The 22,841-nt window shown below is 43.5% G+C and overlaps 1 protein-coding gene across 5 annotated transcripts in view; it reads left to right on the top strand.

Annotated features, from left to right (window-relative positions):
- Window positions 1–22,191, top strand: part of flt2 (Flotillin-2a) — a 40,630-nt gene extending 18,439 nt beyond the window's left edge. For 3 of the 5 annotated variants that reach the window (XM_014197066.2, XM_014197065.2, NM_001140036.1), the window contains 10 exon segments: window positions 3,291–3,372; window positions 10,222–10,312; window positions 16,216–16,339; window positions 16,646–16,764; window positions 16,871–16,984; window positions 17,110–17,229; window positions 17,492–17,706; window positions 20,081–20,264; window positions 20,529–20,678; window positions 21,165–22,191. In XM_014197066.2, the coding sequence (XP_014052541.1) occupies window positions 3,291–3,372; window positions 10,222–10,312; window positions 16,216–16,339; window positions 16,646–16,764; window positions 16,871–16,984; window positions 17,110–17,229; window positions 17,492–17,706; window positions 20,081–20,264; window positions 20,529–20,678; window positions 21,165–21,203 (1,238 nt within the window). In that variant the 3' untranslated portion in view covers window positions 21,204–22,191. 5 annotated transcript variants of the gene reach the window in all.
- Window positions 22,192–22,841: the final 650 nt, after the last annotated feature.

Genomic DNA, 22,841 nt, shown 5'->3' with positions numbered 1-22,841 from the left:
TACCCTTACCACCTTGGGGCGGCCCGTCAGGAAGTCCAGGATCCAGTTGCAGAGGGAGGTGTTTAGTCCTAGGGTCTTTAGCTTAGTGATGAGCTTCGTGGGCACTAGGGTGTTGAACGCTGAGCTGTAGTCAATGAAAAGCATTGTCACATAGGTGTTCCTTTTGTCCTGGTGGGAAAGGGCAGTGTGGAGTCCGATTGAGATTGCATTATCTGTTGGGGCGGTATGCGAATTGGAGTGGGTCTAGGGATATCAGGTAGGATGCTGTTGTGAGCCATGACCAGCCTTTCAAAGCACTTCATGGCTACTGACGTGAGTGCTGCGGGGCGGTAATCATTTAGGCAGGTTACCTTCGCTTCCTATGGTGGTCTGCTTGAAACATGTAGGTATTACAAACTCGGTCAGGGAGAGATTGAAAATGTCAGTGAAGACACTTGCCAGTTGGTTCCCACATGCTTTGAGTACACGTCCAGGTAATCCGTCTGGCCCCGCAACTTTGTGAATGTTGACCTGTTTAAAGGTCTTGCTCACATCGGCTACCGAGAGCGTTATCACACAGTCATCCAGAACAGCTGATGCTCTCATGCATGCTTCAATGTTGTTTGCCTCAAAGCGAGCATAAAAGGCATTTAGCTCGTCTGGTAGGCTCACGTCATTGGGCAGCTCACATTTGGGTTTCCCTTTGTAGTCCGTAATAGTTTTCAAGCCCTGCCACATCCGACGAGCATCAAAGCCAGTGTAATAGGATTCAATCTTAATCCTGTTTTGACACTTTGCTTGTTTGATGGTTCGTCTGAGGGGATAGCTGGATTTCTTGTAAGTGTCTGGATTAGTGTCCCGCTCCTTGAAATCAGCAGCTCTAGCCTTTAGCTCGATGCGGATGTTGCCTGTAATCAATGGCTTCTGGTTGGGATATGTACGTACGGTCACCTAAGGGATGACGTCGCCGGTGCACTTATTGATGAAGCCAATGACTGAGGTGGTATACTCCTCAATGCCATTGGATGAATCCCGGAACATATTCCAGTCTGTGCTAGCAAAATAGTCCTATAGCGTAGCATCGGCGTCAAATATTATTTGACAACACAAAGACACCCATTTTACAGCAAGAAATAGAACCCTTGTAATGAAACGGAAATTTAACCATTTTGAATGATTGGACAGGAATTTAGCCTGTAAAAATGATTGTTGAGAATTTTCTTCCAGTTTGAGAGCCACATAAAATAAAATGGGTGTCTTTGTTGTTTTTGGAAGAAACACAATGATCTTCCTATTCCACCCGCTAAAAGCCTTCCTCATTCCTAGTTGGGTTGTCATCCCAATGCCCGGCAGACCACCCCCGATCCCCCGTATCCCATAGCCCTGAACAGACTGGGATCCATCCTTCGAAAAGAGCACACAGTGCCATTTACCGAATTGAAGTAAATCAATTGCCAAATGCATTTCCATCGCCCTCACCTCGATTTGTATTATATATAGCTGTGGATCATCCTCTATTGTCCCTAACATCTTTTACTCCTTTGCAACAGTTGTGGGATACACACATACACCCACACACACTCAACCCTTTCCCCCCACACAACCATAAGCTCACATTCTCAACAGTTGCACCATCCCAGAGCCCAACTCAAGAAAGGTCTTGATTTACAAATGCATTTACAGTTGCAGCTGCATTAGAAGGCCTGCAAGACCGCGCAAAAAAAGGGGTAGAAATTGAGAGATTTTATTAACCATTGTCACATCCTAGATGATGGAGGTCAAATGTACACCTTTTCCCTGAAACACCCACAATACGGTCACCCGTATTGACCATATTCCCAAGCATCTCCATGCAGTCAGACTTTTGATTTTGTGCCACCAGGGTCACAGTAATATACCCTCTCTCTGAATGTCCATGTGACCTCCCCTCCCCATGGGTTACTGCAGCTAGTGTTGCCAGCACTGCCACTGCCTGGGTGGGGGCACCCCACCGGAATCCCCACCGGCTAGGTACATGGTCGTCAAGGTTCTCATCAGCAGCTTTGAGAATATGCTCTCCATTTAGGGGGCTTTGGCTTTGCAGGACCAACCCTGCCAAGCAGGCTCAGAATCTTGAGGGGGCAGTGCTGCTCTTGGTCTGACCGCATTTTGGCTGCATAGAGACCGCTTACAGCAGGCACATAAAACAGTTAGGGACTTCTCCTTAGTATCTGGGTCATTCAGGTGGGTGTCTAAGGCATAGGGTTGTTGACCGTACCATTAAATTAGGATCATAAATAAATAATTAGATATAATTTATTTTAAAAATTGAGTTCCCCATGATAGGACAATAAATAAAATGTATAATTTATTTTAAAACTTACACCATGATAGGACAATAAATAAATAAGACGTATAATTCAATATAAAAGTATATCCATCATCTGAACAACATTGAAAGCCCTCTCATACCCCGGCTCACAGCAATACATTGGTTCTGGGATATGCAACCATTTCATTACTCACTCAACTTTCCCAAACATAACAAATAAAAAGATAAACGCACACCCACCATCTACATAAATTCGTTCAGTCCGCCATCTTCCTTCCTCATCCACCTTTCAACAGCGAACATGTTGCCAGAGAAACAATTTCAGTTGAATGATTTGAATGAACATTCCAAAATGTTACGGTGAAATATCAAACAGCTACTTTTTGTAAGGATTACTGTGGCTTTTTAGTGACAGTATTCAAACTGAAAATTACAAAATGTTAGAAAGCTTTTAGCGTCATACCCAAGACTCTCGAGACTGTAATCGCTGCCAAAGGTGCTTCAACAAAGTACTGAGTAAAAAGTCTGAATACTTGTGTAATGTTATATTTATGTTTTTTACTTGTAATGAATTTGCAAACATTTCTATAAACCTGTTTTTGATTTGTCATTATGGGGTATTGTGTGTAGATTGATGAGGGGGAAAAACAATTTAATACATTTTAGAATAAGGTAACAAAATTTGGAAAACGTTAAGGGGTCTGAATACTTTCCGAATGCACTTACATAGACAGGAGATGGAGTCACTGACCCAGTTTCCTAACCACTACACCACCTACTGCTCTCTGGGACCTCAGCTCTTCAAACTGTGGTCTGATACCATTATACTGGTCTGGTTTACTGTGGTCTAATAGTGTAATACTCTAATGTTGATGATACTGTCAGTGGTGCAATGCCACTGATTGTCATTCCATAGAAATAGAATACAGTACTATTTCTATGGCGTTATCAGTGATAGTGGTTACAATGTGATGCTCATGTTGCCTGTGCTGGCTCACAGGTGGTTGCTGTGGCTCCGATGAGAAGACCTACGTGGTGGGAGGCTGGTCCTGGGCCTGGTGGCTCATCTCAGACATCCAGAGGTAAGAACAGGGTGTAACCCATTCAGAGGGTTTAAGTACAGTTTGGGGAATTATACAATCACTGCCCTAACATCCAGACTTTACCTCTGAAACAAACCATTTAGGCCTACTGTTGGATGGCAGATAGATTTGTCTGTTTATATTTTTAAACATCAAAATCAGTATTAACACCATATTTAAAACTGTACCCACTCATCCTCACATTTACACCACACATTTAAACATAGTTACAATCTTCATTAAATATTAGACCTAGTCTCTTTACCCACACAAAGGAAATAAGCAGTTTGTTATTGTTATGTGGTTTGCAGTGTAGTGTTTACTGTGTGTAAACAACGTGTCACAGTTAGCAAGTCAGCTGCTCTCAAACACAACCTTGCTGTCAGCAGAGAGAGAGAGAGAGAGAGAGAGAGAGAGAGAGAGAGAGAGAGAGAGAGAGAGAGAGAGAGAGAGAGAGAGAGAGAGAGAGAGAGAGAGAGAGAGAGAGAGAGAGAGAGAGAGAGAGAGAGAGAGAGAGAGAGAGAGAGAGAGAGAGAGAGAGAGAGAGAGAGAGAGAGAGAGAGAGAGAGAGAGAGAGAGAGAGAGAGAGAGAGAGAGAGAGAGAGAGAGAGAGAGAGAGAGAGAGAGAGAGAGAGAGAGAGAGAGAGAGAGAGAGAGAGAGAGAGAGAGAGAGAGAGAGAGAGAGAGAGAGAGAGAGAGAGAGAGAGAGAGAGAGAGAGAGAGAGAGAGAGAGAGAGAGAGAGAGAGAGAGAGAGAGAGAGAGAGAGAGAGAGAGAGAGAGAGAGAGAGAGAGAGATCTAACTTCATGTCTGCCATGCTAATCTGCCTTGCCTGGTGTTCAACTCACCATGTCTCTCTCAGCCCTGCTGTGTCTTGGGGATGATGTCTTAACCATAGCGATCCTATTAAATTACTAGAGGGACTATGAACCCTCAGTTTCAGAATGGGGTGAAAGTAGCAACCATATCCGTCAGGGAGAAATCCAAATCCAGTCTAATTGGAATGAAGTGCAGTAGAGGCATAATCCTTATTTTACCTATGCAGGAAAATAAACGTAAGGCATGTGATGTATCATAAGTTGTGTAATGGAATTATAGTCAACCTAAAATATTGTCATATAATTGTAAAAACAGGTTTTAGCCTCAATATATTTAAATAGACCATAAATGTCTCAGATTTTGTGATCTTGGAAAGCTGTGAGTGCTATTATATGATACACTATACCATTGCATTTACAACTTGTCTAAGTCCTATCATCGACTGATTTGAGCCAGTGTATGGCTGTGGATTGACTGCATTGTTTGAATGGAATGTCGGTGTATTGGCAGTTAATTTCACACATTTATGAAATCATTCCTCTAAAACTGGTTGGCTAGCTAACACACATACAGTGCAGATAAATTCTTCACATTCATTGTTTTACACAATATCTTATGACAGCACTGGAAAACCAGGGTTGACCAACTCCCTGACCAACATGGTTGACCTTTGCACGGTTCATGTCCATTCTAGTATTCTAATTCCTCACTCTATGTTCCTAACTAGCTATATAGCTCATGCTATATATATATATATATATATATAGTGCCTTCGGAAAGTATTCAGACCCCTTGACTTTTTCCACATTTACGTTTACGTTTCAGCCTTATTCTACAATGGATTAAATAAATAAAAATCCTCAGCAATCTGCACACAATAACCCATAATGACAAAACAAAAACAGTTTTTGAAATGTTAGCAAATGTATTAAAAATACAAAACAGAAATACGTTATTTACATAAGTATTCAGACCCTTTGCTATGAGACTCAAATTTGAGCTCGGGTGCATCCTGTTTCCATTGATCATCCTTGAGATGTTTCTTCAACTTGATTGGAGTCCACATGTGGTAAATTAAATTGATTGGACACGATTTAGAAAGGGACACACCTGTCTATATAAGGTCCCACAGTTGACAGTGCATGTCAGAGCAAAAACCAAGCCATGAGGTCGAAGGAATTGTCTGTAGAGCTCTGAGACAGGATTGTGTCAAGGCACAGATCTACCAAAAAATGTCTGCAGCATTGGTCTCCAAGAACACAGGGGCCTCCATCATTCTTAAATGGAATAAGTTTGGAACCACCAAGTGTCTTCCTAGAGCTGGCCGCCCGGCCAAACTGAGCAGTCGGGGGAGAAGGGAGGTGGCCAAGAACCCGATGGTCACTCTGACAGAGCTCTGGAGTTCCTCTGTGGAGATGGGAGAACAACCATCTCTGCAACACTACACCAATCAGGCCTTTATGATAGTGGTCAGACAGAAGCCACTCCTCAGTAAAAAGGTACATGACAGCCCACTTGGAGTTTGCCAAAAGGCACCTAAAGATTCTCAGACCATGAGAAACCAGATTGAACACTTTGGCCTGAATGCCAAGCGTCATGTCTGGAGGAAACCTGGCACCATCCCTACGGTGAAGCATGGTGGTGGCAGCCTCATGTTGTGGGGATGTTTTTCAGTGGCAGGGACTGGGAGACTAGTCAGGGTTGAGGCAAAGATGAACGGAGCAAAGTACAGTGAGATCCTTGATAAAAACCTGTTCCAATGCACTCAGAACCTCAGACTGGGGTGAAGGTTCACCTTCCAACAGGACAACAACTCTAAGCACACAGCCAAAACAACTCAGGAGTGGCTTCGGGACAAGTCTCTGAATGTCCTTGAGTGGCCCAACCAGAGCCCGGACATGAACCCAATCAAACATCTCTGGAGAGACCTGAAAATAACTGTGCAGCAACGCTCCCCATTCAACCTGACAGAGCTTGAGAGGATCTGCAGAGAAGAATGGGAGAAACTCCCCAAATACAGGTGTGCCAAGCTTTTAGCGTCATACCCAAGAAGAGTCGAGGTTGTAATCGCTGCCAAAGGTTCTTCAACGAAGTACTGAGTAAAGGGTCTGAATACTTATGTAAATGTGATATTTCCAATGTTTTTTTATATATACATTTGCAAAACAAAATGTGCTTTCTCGTTATGGGTTATTGTGTGTAGATTGATGAGGGATAAAACAATTTAATCAATTTTAAAATAAGGCTGTAACCTAACAAAATGTGGGAAAAGTCAAGGGGTCTGAACACTTTCCGAATGCACTGTGTATATATAGAGAGTTAGGTCAGGTTTTAGAATGGCGCCATGTTAGCGCCCATATAGAAGTTTATTCTAGAAATGTTGCTGATGTAACAATACGAGAGCGCCTATGACAGTTCCTTATGAAATTACCCGCTGTAAACAAGCAAAACAGAGCAGCGAATTTAACAGACGTTTTTATTGAATAGCCTTCAGGATCATGTGTATCCAAGTCTTGACTGTGTTTTAGTGTCAACAAATTGCATATCTGCTTTCACTGGACATCTTCATAGGTTTAGAAAACTATCAGAAATAAACAGCACAACGCGGATGTAAGAATCGATGCTGGTAGAGACGAGAAGCAGGTAGAGGGAGTGAACATTAATGAAATACGGACATGAAACAGGACAGGACAGCATCTGGACATGAACACATAACAACATAAATACCGACACGGGAACAAACGGGGGAGCAGACAGTTATAGACAGGGCAATCAACAAAGGGAAGGAGTCCAGGTGAGTCCAATGAGCGCTGCTGCACGTAATGATGGTGACAGGTGTGCGTAATGAAGGGCAGCCTGGCGCCCTCGAGCGGGCGTAGGCATGACAGCGGAAGCGTTAATTATTACTTAGCAACGGCTATGGAGGAGAAAGTGGTGCTCCCGGAACGCTCAACCACATTGGCCTAACTCTCTATATATTAAAAGAAAATTAACTAAGCAAGTCAGTTAATAACAAATTCTTATTTACAATGATGACCTACACCATCCAAACCCGGACAACGCTAGGCCAATTATGCACCGCCCAATGGGACTCCCAATCACGGCCGGTTGTGATACAGCCTGGATTCGAACCAGGGTGTCTGTAGTGACGGCGCTAGCACTGCGATGCAGTGCCTTAGACCACTGCGCTACTCACAAAACATTAGGAACATGACATAGACAGGTGAATCCAGGTGAAAAATATGATCCCGTATTGATATAACTTGTTAAATCCACAATCAATGTAGATGAAGGGGAGGAGACAGGTTAAAGAAGGATTTTTAAGCTTTGAGATTATTGAGACATGGATTGTGTATGTGTGCCATTTAGAGGGTGAATGGGCAAGACAAAAGATTTAAGTGCCTTTGAACAGGCAATGGTAGTAGGTGCCAGGCGCACTGGTTTGAGTGCGTTAACAATTGCAAAGCAGCTGTTTTGTACACTTTGTATATGGCTCTGGCTCATACTATAAAGACAAGTTATTTTATCTAGTAGTTGCTAGGATATCTGCCATTAGGGCTCTAAATATAGTTAAGTAGAGGCATGGGATGGCTCAAGTGTTTGTTGCCCATGGTGTTCTTTTAAGAAAGAAGATATACTAGTCTGGCCTGGTCCTTGATCGGTTTGTGCTGTTTGGCATAACAACAACGACCATAGGAGTTGTCTTTACAGCACAATCCGATTTGGGATCAGGCTAATAGTAGACATCCCCAGCCTCTAGTTGGACCTCTCCTATTTCCAATAAACCTCATGAGATCTAAATATTTTAGTCACACTTTCCTATAATTTTGGATGATTAAATAAATAAATGAAATGGCGTATCTGCGTATAGTTTTTCTCTGGTACAGTGTTTGTTTGAGCCAGCCCCGCCTGCATTAGCTAGTAGCCATTACAGACTGGAGAATAGGGTGGGCCCTGAATGGGTTAACTAAAGCTCCCAGCCTCCGAGCCACTTCCCGTTAGTGATGCAGTAATCTTGTTGGTGTCTCTGGCCCAATGAGTCATTGATCCACTTCTCTCTTAACACAGAAAGAGAAGGAGCCTGGGAGGCCTGGGGGAGTGATGTTGCAGCCAGCCCATCCCCTGACTCTGTCTCAGACTTGAACATTGAAGCTGAAAGCCACGTCCTTGTTGATGGGGAGCTTCTGAGGACTCAGCCAGCTTCTAAATGCACATTTAGCTCTGTCAGTCAGTGTGTCTAAAATTGATTTGATGTTAGTGTTATTAGCCATGTTGTATACAGCTCATATGCATATAGTATGCATAGCTCTCAAGTGTGTGAAAGAGCAGTGGAAAAATTTTGGTGTGAATATTCACATTTGTATTGTGACTCAGTCAATTGTTTTGTTGACAATACTTGTTAACCGAGCCTCAACTAAGCAGTAGAGATTGTCATTAGGGTCTTGCAGTGTGTAGAGGCATTCTTGAGTAATCTCTAGTGCCTTTAGTGCCTTAAACTCAGATGTGGGTTAAGAATGCTGCTGTGTGACTGCTATGCTGACCAATCCAATCCTTCCCCGTGACTTCTGCCGTTTGTCCTAGTAGTTGCTGTCCGTTGTGTTGTGAAGAGAACTGACTGGCTGTGCTGTGTTTGTGCTTGTAATGTAAACACCAGCATATTAGATCATTGATAGACTGGAGACATTTCGGTTCCATCTGAAGCTCTCTGCCTCAGCCTCTGGAGGTTAGGCTACACAATGGTTCCTTTTTGCTGTAGAGCAGGGTTCCCCAACTGGCAGCCCACGGGCCGATTTCGGCCCGCAGGTAATTTTATATGGCACCGCCGAAATTATTATAAATATATTTTTAATTATTGCATTTTTTAAATTTATTGTTGGACATAAAAGACTAAACACCAGGAAATCAGCTCCAAGTCATTTTAATTTTGGAAATATGTTCCAAAGTATTCCCACGCATAATAGACAGATATATGTGAATGTATAAAAACTGTAAGCGAGATTTGAAATGATTGTTTTTGTCAAATATTATATGTGTTTGGGCTTCTTGCGATCAATTTGCAGTGTACAAATTATTGGTAATTATGTTCCGGCCCCTTGACCATCCGCACAAGAAGAAATCGGCCAGTGGCTGAATCTAGTTGATGATCCCTGCTGTAGAATCTAGTCTATGGTAGGCTATGGCGTAGGTCTCCTAAAGTGTCTTCTAGAGTCTTCCCTCTCCTCTCCTCTCACCCCTGACCCTTCGTTACTGACATCCCTAACAGCTGTTATAAGTGTACTATATTCACTGTCCTGCCTCTCCTATTCCTACTATCCTACCGCCTGCCTGCCCGCCTAGGATGTCTCTGGAGATAATGACCATCCTCTGTCGCTGTGAGAATATCGAAACCTTGGAGGGTGTCCCCCTGGATGTGACAGGGGTTGCTCAGGTAATGCTTCACATAGCCTTGAAAAGACCACAAAGACACAAAAGACAAGACAGTCAGGCAGTGACTGGTGCACTGGTCAAGAACAAAACAAACGTCAGAGGCAAACAAACGTTTGGACTAACTGGCTAACTACTGTGTGTCTTTGTTTTTCCATCTTCATGTCACGTTGTTCTCTCCCTCTGCAGTGGAAGGGAGAGAGAGTCAGCTGTCTGTTAAACTGTTCTATGGGCTTTGCTACACGGCTAACGTCTGTTTGTTAACTCACTCCTATGGGCTTTGGCAACAGGGTCCCCATAATGCATGCTCTGAGAAAGGGATGCAAAGAAGTGTCCCACCGTTGCTAGCTATTACACTGTTGATAAACACAAGTTTACATGACTTGATATTTATTTCAATGTGGGGATTCGATGCACATCACATCTATATTGGGAACCTAATGATATTTTGCACTCCAGAAAAAAAGAATTCAATTACATCCTGTTGTCACTGCCCTGGAGGAGGCCTTGGGTGAATGTTATTTATTTTACCCCCCTCTTCATTTTCTCTCCCTTCCCTCCAGAACATGCCAATATATATGTTTTATTTTCTCCACGTTCTCCACAGGATAACCCTTGAGATTATGACCCTGCAGCCCAAGTGTGAGGATGTAGAAACAGCGGAGGGTGTAGCTATTACTGTCACTGGGGTGGCACAGGTAAAACACCTACCTACTGTACCACGTCTACCTTCTGGGAATGGACTGGAATGCCTCTCAGCTCAAGTTAACCCCATCCCCTCCCTCCCCTCCTATGCCTCCCTTCTCCCCTACCCCCCAGCACCCCCAAGGGGGACTGGTGCCATAGCCATGACTGAGGGTCAATCATTCTCCTGATAGAAGTCACACCAGAAGAATTGCCTCCATCAATTATTACATTTCATTATTTTTAATATTCTAATATTATTAACTATAATCCAGAGTTGCAATCTTATGTATACAACTACAAATATGCCAAGTCACCACAATTTCCCAAAATGGAGATATATGTTTCTTCATTGCAAAGGTTGTGACTAGAGCGAGTACAACTATGACCGGAAGTGACTTTTCGTAGCAGGTTAGGAGAGCATTTCAGCTAACCTTAACCCTTTTACTAACCTTATCCTAAGTCTCCTAACCTGACACGTTAATTATCCCAACCTGCTGTGTAAATTCTCCTAGCCTGCTACAAAAAAGTAACTTCTGGTCGTAGCTGTACTCTCTTTAGTCAGAATCTGTTGCAAGGGTTTAGTTATTTCAGACCCTGTTTGCTTTACACTAAACAAGAAGGCCTGTGTAAAGTGAAATGGTGAAATGTTTGTCTGTGGTAAAGTGTAAATATGGAGTAAACACCATAGTGTGTAGTCTCACATCCCTGGTTGGATACAGTACTTTACAAACAGGGTTTGTTACAGATTCAACTTTTTTTTTCTTCTCCTTGCTAAAATGTAATGTCCATGTCTATTACTAAATACACCCTATATTGCTCAAGCAGGAATTATAGTGATCAATCTAATGTCCATGAATATCAGGTTGAGCTAGCTGTTTGTGGAGAATGACTGACCCTCCTATCAAGGCAGAAACAGTCCAGACAGACATTTCTGACTTGAATGGTGTCTTCCTTAAAGGGGTACAGGGAAGAAGAATAAAGCCTGACATGTTTCTTTTGCATCCAAACATTTACATTCCTTATTTTTACAGTCATTAACTTTTTGTAACCTTTTATGTGTTAAAATCCTGATTTAATTGTGTTAACCCCCCTAGTGTCAATCTGCAGTGAAAGTTTTATTAAAATTCCTGTCACATGGATTGACGCTGGAGAGACGAAGCAGGTACGGGGAGTCAAACATTTAATAAATAACGGACATGGAACGAGACAGGAACAGCGTCAACATACAAGGAACAATCAATGCATCAGCAGGGAACCTGGCAAATATAGGGGAGGTAATAAACAGATAAGTGAGTCCAGGTGAGTCCAATATTGCTGAAGCGTGTGACGAGGGAAGGCAGGTGTGCGTAATTGATGGCAGGAGTGCGTGATGCAGGGCAGCCTGGTGCCCTCAAGCGCCAGCGGAGGTAAGAGCGGGAGCAGGCATGACAGTACCCCCCCCCTCTAGGGGCGCCACCCGGCGTCCCACCTGGGCGAACCGGCCGAGACATGGGCTCTGGGCAAGCCGGTTGGGGCGTGGGAGCCCAACGAACCGGCAGAAGCGTGCGAGCCGGCTGAGGCATGGAAGCCAGACAATCCGACTGAGGCAAGACGCCTGTCGATCTCGCTGCAGAGAGGGAGCCCGATGATCCGGTGGAGAGTGATGTGGGATGGGAAGCCGCCGAGCCAACCGAGGCAAGGAAACCTCTCGAGCCAGCCAGGGCGTGGAAGCCTGACAGGCTGGCTTAGGCACCCCCAGTTCCATCGGCGGCAGAATCCTCCCCAACGTCACCAACAAAACAAAAAAAACTCCTGGACCGGCTGGGCGAACAAGAACTGACGATCCGGCTGAGGCCTGACGTGGGATGGGCGCCATGCGAGCCAACCGGGGCAAGGAAAGCTCTCGAGCCAGCTAGAGCGTGGAAGCTCAACGAGCTGGCTAGGCACCCCCGGTTCCATTGGTGGCGACCCAGAGCCGATGTCACCATACCAACCGGAACGCCAATACTCCCCGATGCTTTGTGTGATGGCTGATGCATTCTGTCACATGGGGAGTCAAACATTTAATAAGGAACGAGACAGAAACAGCGTCAGCATACAAGAAAACAAAGACAAAAAACAATCAATGCATCAGCAGGGAACAGAGCAGGGAAACTGACAAATATATGGGAGGTAATAAACAGATGATAGGTGAGTACAATATCGCTGAAGCGCGTGACGAGGGAAGGCAGGTGTGCATAATTGATGGCAGAAGTGCATGATGCATCAAGCGCCAGGGGAGGGAAGAGCGGGAGCAGATGTGACAATTGGTTTAATTGAAAATGTGAGCTAATCAAATTTAGTTATGTATGTAACTAGCTACTGTTAATTCAATGTGAGTATACAAGTTCAAGTGTTCCTGCAATTTACTTTATTACTTTAGATTTTATTTATTCGTTCTCACTGGACATTTCAGTCTTATTTACGACTAATCTGGTCTGTAATTTGTAATTCATTACAACCAATTCCATTACTTCTAACCCAGTGCAAGTTGTGTGATGTTCCCTTTTCTTAGTTTCCTAGTCTATCCAGTGGGCTTGACTACAATGAGCCCACTGTCACTGATGCAGAGGGAGCTTTAACGATGAACTTCTCTAACAAGGTCCATCATCAGGTCTCTATCTGATTGGACGAGCCTATACAAGCCTCCTGTCCTGGTTTCTATGGTAACGGGAGTTATGTGGCGACTGAAGTTTTGCAGTCTTTGACATTGTATTTGAATGAGACTGTCCCAGCTCAAAGTAATGGTTTGAGTTGGGACAGTGCAGATTTGGATAATGGAAAGTGGATATACCCACCTTCCTTTGACCTTAAACACACTCATATTTCTCATATTATATGACCTTTTACTACAATATTAAGAGATCTAAATGAGTTTCCACATGTTTGTGAAACTGGAAGAGTCAGTTTCTCTTGGCAAACTCCTAAGTGGGCGGCCGTAAAGTAAACCATGCTTCCATTTCAACCAGATGTCAGGGAGAGAAATAAAACATCTATTTAAAAAAAAAAATGAAAGCAGTTCCTCACAAAAGTCATTATCGCCTTAGAGTGTGAAAAAGTAGGAAATGGCTGTTTAAATAAGCAGGAAATAGATTTGTATTATTTCCGATCATTGGTCTCATATTTCCAGTTTCATGGTTTTTATTTTGTAATGTACCCTGCCCACCACAGGAGGTTGGTGGCACCTTAATTGAGGACAGGCTCGTGGTAATGGCTGGAGTGGAATCGGTGGAATGGTATCAAATACATCAAACATGGTTTCCATATTTTTTTACATTTACATTTTAGCAGACGCTCTTATCCAGAGCGACTTACAGTAGTGAACACATACATTTCATACATAAAAAAAAAAAAAAATGTTTTCCCCGTACTGGTCCCCCGTGGGAATCGAACCCACAACCCTGGCGTTGCAAACACCATGCTCTACCAACTGAGCCACACGGGACCACATATGTTTGATGCCATTCCATTTGCTCCGTTCCAGACATTATTATGAGCTGTCCTTCCCTCAGCAGCCTCCACTGCTGCACACCCTTTCAGAGCATGCTGGAGGAACCTTGGTGTTTGAAGGGGGGGTGGAGCCAGGGCACATTTGCATGGGTCCTCATCTCAGTTCTGGCCTTCTCTTGGCATAGCTCCCCCTGCTGTCTATGTCAGGTGGCCTGTCTGTTTGTCTGTTTGTGGTCATGTAATCAGTGTTTTCAAGGAATGATTGCCATCTCCCCTCCTATTACACTGTGATTCTTCTCAGCCCATTTCTGAATGCATTCCTCATTGGAGTCAATGTCCAGTCACATTTCTCACCTCAGGACCAGCTCACTCTCTTTCCTTTCAGTTGCAGCAGACAACACAACCGCCATTGACTTGTTTACCTGTAAAAGTATTGATTCAATGATTGATTGAATAGGGCCAATCTGAAGATATCTTATCTCTGACTCGGTTTATCCTCACCTTTAGTACTTCTGTTGTTTTATTAGTAACCTGAAAAGACTCTTGACTATATCTCACATGGATGATATGCACCAGGCCAGAGTTTACACATTTTCTTATGGCTCAGTTATATTCAGGATTTCTACTGCTTGTTCATTACAGAACTGTCTCACTCAGTCCTTACTAAGAACAGGGTGGAATCTCAAAAACATTCCTTTGATTCCTGTCTCCTTGCCTCCTTTTCAAAACATCAGATGGAAACAAAGAGTATTGGAGGACATCTTCTCCTCTGATCTTCTCTTCCAATGTTCTCGTGTCCTCTGATGTTTTGAGGAGGCAAGCAGAGAGGAATCAAGGAAAATTATTTTAAGATTCACCCTAGATCAGTGTTTTGTTTTGCACAACATTCCCACAACATGAGCAATGACTGCAGTTCTCAGTATGAAGATATCTTTCTGAGTGGAGTTTGGCCTTGAGGACAGTACTCTGTCTGTAGTTATAAACTCGTCAAAAAAAGAAACGTCCTCTCACTGTCAATTGTTTATTTTCAGTTAACTTAACATGTGTAAATATTTGTATGAACATAAGATTCAACAACTGAAACATAAACAGAACAAGTTCCACAGACGTGACTAACAGAAATGGAATAATGTGTCCCTGAACAAAGGGGGTGTCAAAATCAAAAGTAACAGTCAGTATCTGGTGTGGCCACCAGCTGCATTAAGTATTGCAGTGCATCTCCTCCTCATGGAATGCACCAGATTTGCCAGTTCTTGCTGTAAGATGTTACCCCGCTCTTCCACCAAGGCACCTGCAAGTTCCCGGACATTTCTGTGGGGAATGGCTCTAGCCCTCACCCTCCGATCCAACAGGTCCCAGACGTGCTCAATGGGATTGAGATCCGGGCTCTTCGCTGGCCATGGCAGAACACTGACATTCCTGTCTTGCAGGAAATCACGCACAGAACAAGCAGTATGGCTGGTGGCATTGTCATGCTGTAGGGTCATGTCAGGATGAGCCTGCAGGAAGGGTACCACATGAGGGAGGAGGATGTCTTCCCTGTAACGCACAGCGTTGAGATTGCCTACAATGCCAACAAGCTCAGTCCAATGATGCTGTGACACACTGCCCCAGACCATGACGGACCCTCCACCTCCAAATCGATCCCGCTCCAGAGTACAGGCCTCGGTGTAACGCTCATTCCTTCGACGATGAACGCAAATCTGACCATCACCCCTGGTGAGACAAAACCGCAACTGGTCAGAGAAGAGCATTTTTTGCCAGTCCTGTCTGGTCCAGCGACGGTGGGTTTGTGCCCATAGGCGACGTTGTTGCCGGTGATGTCTGGTGAGGACCTGCCTTACAACAGGCCTACAAGCCCTCAGTCCAGCCTCTCTCAGCCTATTGCAGACAGTCTGAGCACTGATGGAGGGATTGTGCGTTCCTGGTGTAACTCGGGCAGTTGTTGTTGCCATCCTGTACCTGTCCCGCAGGTGTGATGTTCGGATGTACCGATCCTGTGCAGGTCTTGTTACACGTGGTCTGCCACTGCGAGGACGATTGGACCCCCCCCCCCCTTTGTTCAGGGACACATTTTTCAATTTCTGTTAGTCACATGTCAGTGGAACTTGTTCAGTTTGTCTCAGTTGTTGAATCTTGTTACGTTCCTACAAATATTTACACATGTTAAGTTTGCTGAAAGTAAACGCAGTTGACAGTGAGAGGACGTTTCTTTTTTTGCAGAGTTTATAACTACAGACAGAGTATGTTCACATTTTAGGGAATAAAATAACTAAGTATAATGTGCATACATGGCATTTTAAGAAATAACCTATAATCACCTAGATTAGCCAGTGTATTTATGTGTCTGAAGTGATAATCAGATTATGTTGATGTTGCTCAGATGATGTCAGTGTATTAATTAGTTGGCTAACAGCTGACAATGTGTCTATTACCCTGGCTCCAGGTGAAGGTGATGGTAGACAATGAGCTGCTGGGCTATGCCTGTGAACAGTTCCTGGGGAAATCTGTGATGGAGATAAAGAGTGTCATTCTGCAGACCCTGGAGGGTCATTTACGCTCTATTCTCGGTAGGGACCTTCCGACAGACACGGGCTGCTGCTCAGTACTATTGGGTCTCAGAGGAGTATTACTATTAGGTCACGCTATAGAACTTTAAACCATTTTACATGTTCTCAGGAAATCAAATTCTATATGCCATATAATGTATGCATGTACTACTCGGACCCTTAGGCTCTGGTTTAACTCTGATATAGGATACTAACAATTTTACAATGTACAACTCATTTAAATAAATCACCACTTCAGATAGAGGAATACATATCAGTCTATGGTTAGTGACCCAGCCAGACACTGACCCCAGTTCTGTGTTCCAGGTACTCTGACGGTGGAGCAGATCTACCAGGACAGAGACAGATTTGCTGCTCTGGTGAGGGAGGTGGCAGCGCCCGACGTGGGCCGCATGGGCATCGAGATCCTCAGCTTCACCATCAAGGTAAGAGACGGGCACAGTCATCCTATTATAGCTTTATGCACTTAAAGTGACACCACTTGCCACACAATGACTGAGGGCCTCTGTGTTTTGTCCCTGTCCTTGTCAGGATGTTTATGATAAAGTGGAGTACCTGAGTTCCTTGGGGAAGAGTCAGACAGCTGCAGTACAGCGAGACGCAGACATCGGAGTGGCCGAGGCAGAGAGAGACGCCGGAATCAGGGTAAGAAATATACTGCAAACAAGTAGATTCCCTGAATGCGTCGCAGTACATCGCACTCAGTATTCATGTTAGTCTTTGCTACACTGAATCTTCTCTTCTCATCTTCTGGTCTGTGCCCCCAATAGGAAGCAGAATGTAAGAAAGAGATGATGGACATCAAGTTCCAAGCAGATACCAAGATGGCCGACTCTAAGAGAGGGTTGGAGATGCAGAAGGCTGCTTTCAATCAAGAAGTCAACACGAAGGTATCAGACATGGGCATCATTGCTCTAGATTAGATTCACCTAGTAGTCAATCGATGACATCAAATCTACGCCTAATGTGAAAAAATGGTAATCCTTTATAAGAGATTCACCCTGGTCATATTCATTAGTGCACACCAAAGCTAAACATTTTTTAAAGGAAAGGAACTACCTGGACAAGTTCAGGTAGTCCCTTTTCATTTCAGCACGTGGGATTCCATTTCATTCCTGGTGAATATCACCGCTGCCTTTTCTCCCCCCCCAGAAAGCAGAGGCCCAGCTGGCCTACGAGCTACAGGCTGCCAAGGAGCAGCAGAAGATCCGTCTGGAGGAGATAGAGATCGAGGTGGTTCAGAGGAAGAAGCAGATCACCATTGAGGAGAAGGAGATTGACCGCACTGAGAAGGAGCTGATCGCCACGGTCAAGAGGCCGGCCGAGTCTGAGGCCTACAAGATGCAACAGCTGGCCGAGGGACAGAAGTGAGTGACCAATCACTGAGCCGCTCCCAGAATGCATGGAAAATAAGGACAGTGTGTATGCTCGTTCAAATTCTGGATGCAACGCAGGGTGTCATACAAATAGGAAGTGAGTAAGCCACCACGGGAGCCTACAGTGTCTGCCTTTCAAGCGTCTATGCAGCAAGTAAGTTACACTCAGACATAGGTCTAGGATAAGCTTAGCCTTTTCAAAATCCTAACCAAAATACAAAACTGATCAGTGTGTAGGGGCAACTTCATCTCACACTTGCAGTAGTAGCTAATCAAATCGAATTGTCACATGCTTCGTAAACAATAGGTACTGAGTCAATGTGCAGGGGTACGAGGTAATTGAGGTAGATTTGTCCACATTTTTGGGAATAAAATAACTAAGTATGATTTGCATACATGGCATTTTAAGAAATAACCTATAATCACTGTCTGAAGTGCTAACTAGATGATGATGTTGCTCAGACTATGTTTTAGTGTATTAAGAATCTAGTTAACAGCTGACAATATGTCCATTACCCTGGCTCCAGGTGATGGTGATGGTAGACAATGAGCTGCTGGACTATGCTTGTGAACAGTTCCTGGGGAAATCTGTAACTAGGAATAAAGTGACAGATAATAAACAGTAGCAGCAGCGTATGTGATGAGTCAAAACAGTTAGTGGAAAAGGGGTCAACGCAGATAGGTAGCTATTTGGTTAAGTACTTAACTTCACTAGGGTAGGGGGCACTATTTTCACCTCCGGATGAAAAGCGTTCCCAAAGTAAACTGCCTGCTACTCAGGCCCAGAAGCTAGTATATGCATATAATTTGTAGATTTGGATAGAAAACACTCAAGTTTCCAAAACCGTTAAAATCATGTATGTGAGTATAACAGAGCTGATTTGGCAGGCGAAAACCTGAGAAAAATCCATCCAGGAAGTGGGATTTTTTTATGTTTGTAGTTTTCTATTGAATTCCATTACAGTATCCATTGACTTAGGACTCAAATTGCACTTCATATGTCTTACACTAGATGTCAACAGTCTTTAGAAATTGGTTCAGGCTTATATTCTGAAAAATTAGAGAGTAAGACCACTCTGAATGAGTGGACCCTACAGTGTCCCAGAGGTTTTTCATGCGCGCGACTGAGAGTGCGCCTTTCTTGTTTACCTTTTATATTGACGACATTATTGTCCGGTTGAAATACTATCGATTATTTAGGCTAAAAACAACCTGAGGATTGATTATAAACATCGATTGACATGTTTCTACGAACTGTTGTGACTGCGATTGAGCCTGTGGATTACTGAACAAAATGCCCAAACAAAACTGAGGTTTTTGGATATAAAGTGGGACTTTATCGAACAAAACAAACATTTATTGAGTAAATGGGATTCTTGTGAGTGCAACCATATGAAGACTTGTGTAACTCCTCTACTTGGCAGGTAACTGTTTGTAATGATTTGTCTGCTGGGCGCTGTTCACAGATAATCGCATGGTATGCTTTTGCCGTAAAGCCTTTTTGAAATCTGACACCGTGGTTGGATTAACAAGAAGTTCATCTTTAAACCGATGTATAGCACTTGTATGTTTTATGAATTTTTATGAGTATTTCTGTTTTTGAATTTGGCGCTCTGCAATTTCACTGGATGTTGGCCAGGTGGGACACTAGCGTACACTAGTGTGGTTAACAGTCATATTTATATTAAAAAATAAAAAATTAACTAGGGAAGTCAGTTAAGAACAAACTCAGATTTTTACCTTGTTAGCTCGGGGATTCAATCTAGCAACCTTTCAGTTACTGGCCCAATGCTCTAACCACTAGGCTACCTGCCGCCCCCTTATGGCTTGGGGGTAGAAGCTGTTCAGGGTCCTGTTGGTTCCAGACTTGGTGCATTGGTACCGCTTACCTTGCGGTAGCAGGGGAAAAAAAGTCTATGACTTGTGTGGCTGGAGTCTGACCATTTTTAGGTCCTTCCTCTGACACCGCCTGGTATAGAGGTCCTGGATGGCAGGGAGCTAAGGTACGCACTACCCTCTTTAGCGCCTTGTGGTCGGATGCCAAGCGGTTGCTATACCATACGGCGATGCAGCCAGTCAAGATGCTCTCAATGGTGCAGCTGTAAAACATTTTGAGGATCCGAGGTCCCATGCCAAATCTTTTCAGCCTCCTGAGGGAGACGAGACGTTGTCGTGCCCTCCTTACGACTGTGTTGGTGTGTGTGGACCATGATCGATCCTTAATGATGTGGTTTAAACCAAATTATAGCTATGATTTAGGTGTGTAGCAGATGTTCATACTGTAGTTAAATGAAATCTAGTCTGCAATCTAATGATGTTGTTCGAGTTAAACCTTTTACATGCCCTCCTGCCAACCCCTGAACAGGATGAAGAAGGTGCTGACGGCCCAAGCGGAGGCAGAGAAGATCCGTTGTATCGGAGAGGCAGAGGCCGGTTCCATAGAGGCTATAGGGAAGGCTGAGGCTGAAAAGATGAGGCTGAAGGCTGAGGCCTACCAGCATTATGGAGAGGCTGCCAAGACTGCTCTGGTCTTAGAGGCCCTGCCTAAGGTCAGTGTGTCAGGACTGAGGGGTATTTAACACTTTATACGTAGTGTTGTGGTAAGGAGGAGTTGTCATAGAGCTGCACACAATCATTTGGTATAATGTGTGTGTCAGCTATTAGACATGAAAAAATTGAAGATTTTATAAAAATATTAATGTTTTCAGGGTTTCCATTTTGATTTGGTTTAAATCTGACAACTAGAGGCTGTGTTAGGTGAGTTCTCTCAGAAGAACACCCAGGTGAAGGTTTGTGCCATTGTGTTGGTACAGATCGCTGGCAAGGTGGCGGCACCCCTGGCCCAGACCAATGAGATTGTTATCCTGAGCGGGGACGGTAGTCGTGTGACCGGCGAGGTTAACCGCCTATTGGCTGAGCTCCCCGTGTCCGTCAACGCCCTCACAGGGGTGGACCTGATGAAGGTGAGGGGGAGGGGAGGAGGGAGGGGTCATTCACATTCCAGGGGGGTTCAGTAGAATGTAGAGAGCGATACCACGCCCACACTCATAATCACTGCGGGTGTAAACACATTCCATCTATCCAGCCTCAGCTAGCTAGGTTTATAAGGCTGAATCTACAGTAGGCCTATACATAAACATTTGCACTTTTGTACACAATAGAAATACAATTTTGCTGTGAAGTCCATGTCGAATTGCAGTCATTCCAGAGCATACTCCCTACAGATCCTACCATGTTTCATCCCTAACTACACTCAGTTTCCTCACTCTGTGTGTCCCAAATAGCATCCTGTTCCCTATGTAAATATTTGGGACAAAGCCTGAGTAATGTGCAAATAGCCAGTCGATGGCAATGGGCCAACTTATTGATTCTCACTAAGTCACAGGGCGCTCCTCCATTGTTCCACTGAAGGCTGCAGCTAACCCAATCTCTCTCTTATCATCCCACAGATCCCTTTTCTTCAGAAGATGACCAACCCTCAAGCATGAAAACAATCCAATGCACCCTGACTCCAATACATCTCTCTTATGCACGGTTTAAATCAACAAGAAACACTTCAATACAAGAGTTGTTTTTTTTGCTACGAAAGAGTAGAGTCGTTTTCATTTCCTAGACCCCTGGTGCCTTAGCTCTATAGGACCAGATCATCTGCATGGACCACTGAATGTTTTTCTTTTAAAGAACAAAAAAAAGCAACCGTTCATTTTATATTTTGTTTTTAAGAAGTTACCCCCATTGTGTTGTACTTACACTCGTCTACATTATAGAAAAGGGGCATTCATCCTGATTTTTCTGTGCAGGCCTTATTCTAGTCTGAAAGGTCTCGCCAGGTCTTCACCTTGTGTCTTTGTAGTTTTTTTCATTGTGTTACACAGTACCTTGGATATGCCCATGGTTTTTTACAGTTACTTGTGCAAGTGTTTTTAAGAATTTCGTCACCCATTTTTATTGTTTCATTATGTGCAGTCAGTGCCTGTTTACCAACCAAGTGGCCAAACCTCAGGAAAAGTAATGGTTTGGCAATTCAAAATGTTTAGTGATACTACAGTGAAATTCAATGAGAGATGTAGAAATGTCCTCCCCCATCTTCATATCATTTGCCTTTTTCTTTACTAGAATCTTCACTTCATTCTTCATCTTGGGTATGGGAGAGGTGTGCCTTCTTAGGACAAGACATGCAACATGCAGATAGCATACACATGAACACGTGTGCATCGATCTTCATGTCTGTATGAAGCCATATACTTTCAAGATTAGCCTTAATATAGAGACCCAGGAGTCCTGCTAGCTTTCCTGATCATCTGGATTACCTCAGTCAATCTAAGATTTAATACTTGTTCTACTTCTTTCCAATTATTGAGATGTCATATGACATAATATGCATTTCAGTCCCTTAGGGTAGCCAATGTTGTGTTATGTCACCTTGTGGTTCCATTCTTAAATGACATATACATTTTTATAAAGGATTTATCTCTACAGTTTACTAGCCTCCTTAATTTCAGGATTTTACAAGGTGCTGCTTGATATCTTTGACTAGGAATGCAATGCTGCCAAGACCTGTTGACCATCCAATCATTTATCAGCTATCTCCACATGCCTTACCCAATGTGCTTTAAACACAAGAAGACATTTCAGTTTGTTTAGACGTTTGAGTTCATTTTAAGTCGTTTTTATTTTATGAAAATATATTTTAGCGTTTAGGGGATTTCTAGACACTTGCTGAACCAATGTTGCTCCGGCCAAACGCTACGCCAGGTCCATGGACATTCTCCGCAATGAGTCTAGATGAGTCATAATACCCTTAAAACCTGGCGGTCAGCAAGGAAATGGTTCCAATTGTTTTTCCACAATTCATTTTTCCTGTAGGGGATTTTAGAAACACTTAAATTTGGCTTACCTTGACGTGACATTGTGATAACCGTGTAAATCTCTCTAGGACAAAAAAAAAGTAGAGTTTGTCCCCCGAAAAAGAAATAATAATAAAATAATTATCTCTAGGAAAAGGTGATTTTTATCAATATAGTAGCCTGTATTTACCCCAGAAAATGAAATGCTAATTATCTGCTAATGTGGCTATCATAAAGAACTACAAATGCCATGATGATCTGGATTAGACTGCTGAATCG

This window comes from Salmo salar, chromosome ssa04, assembly GCF_905237065.1.
Source record: "Salmo salar chromosome ssa04, Ssal_v3.1, whole genome shotgun sequence".
Lineage (NCBI taxonomy): Eukaryota > Metazoa > Chordata > Actinopteri > Salmoniformes > Salmonidae > Salmo > Salmo salar.
This window is presented reverse-complemented; position numbering and strand designations above follow the sequence as displayed.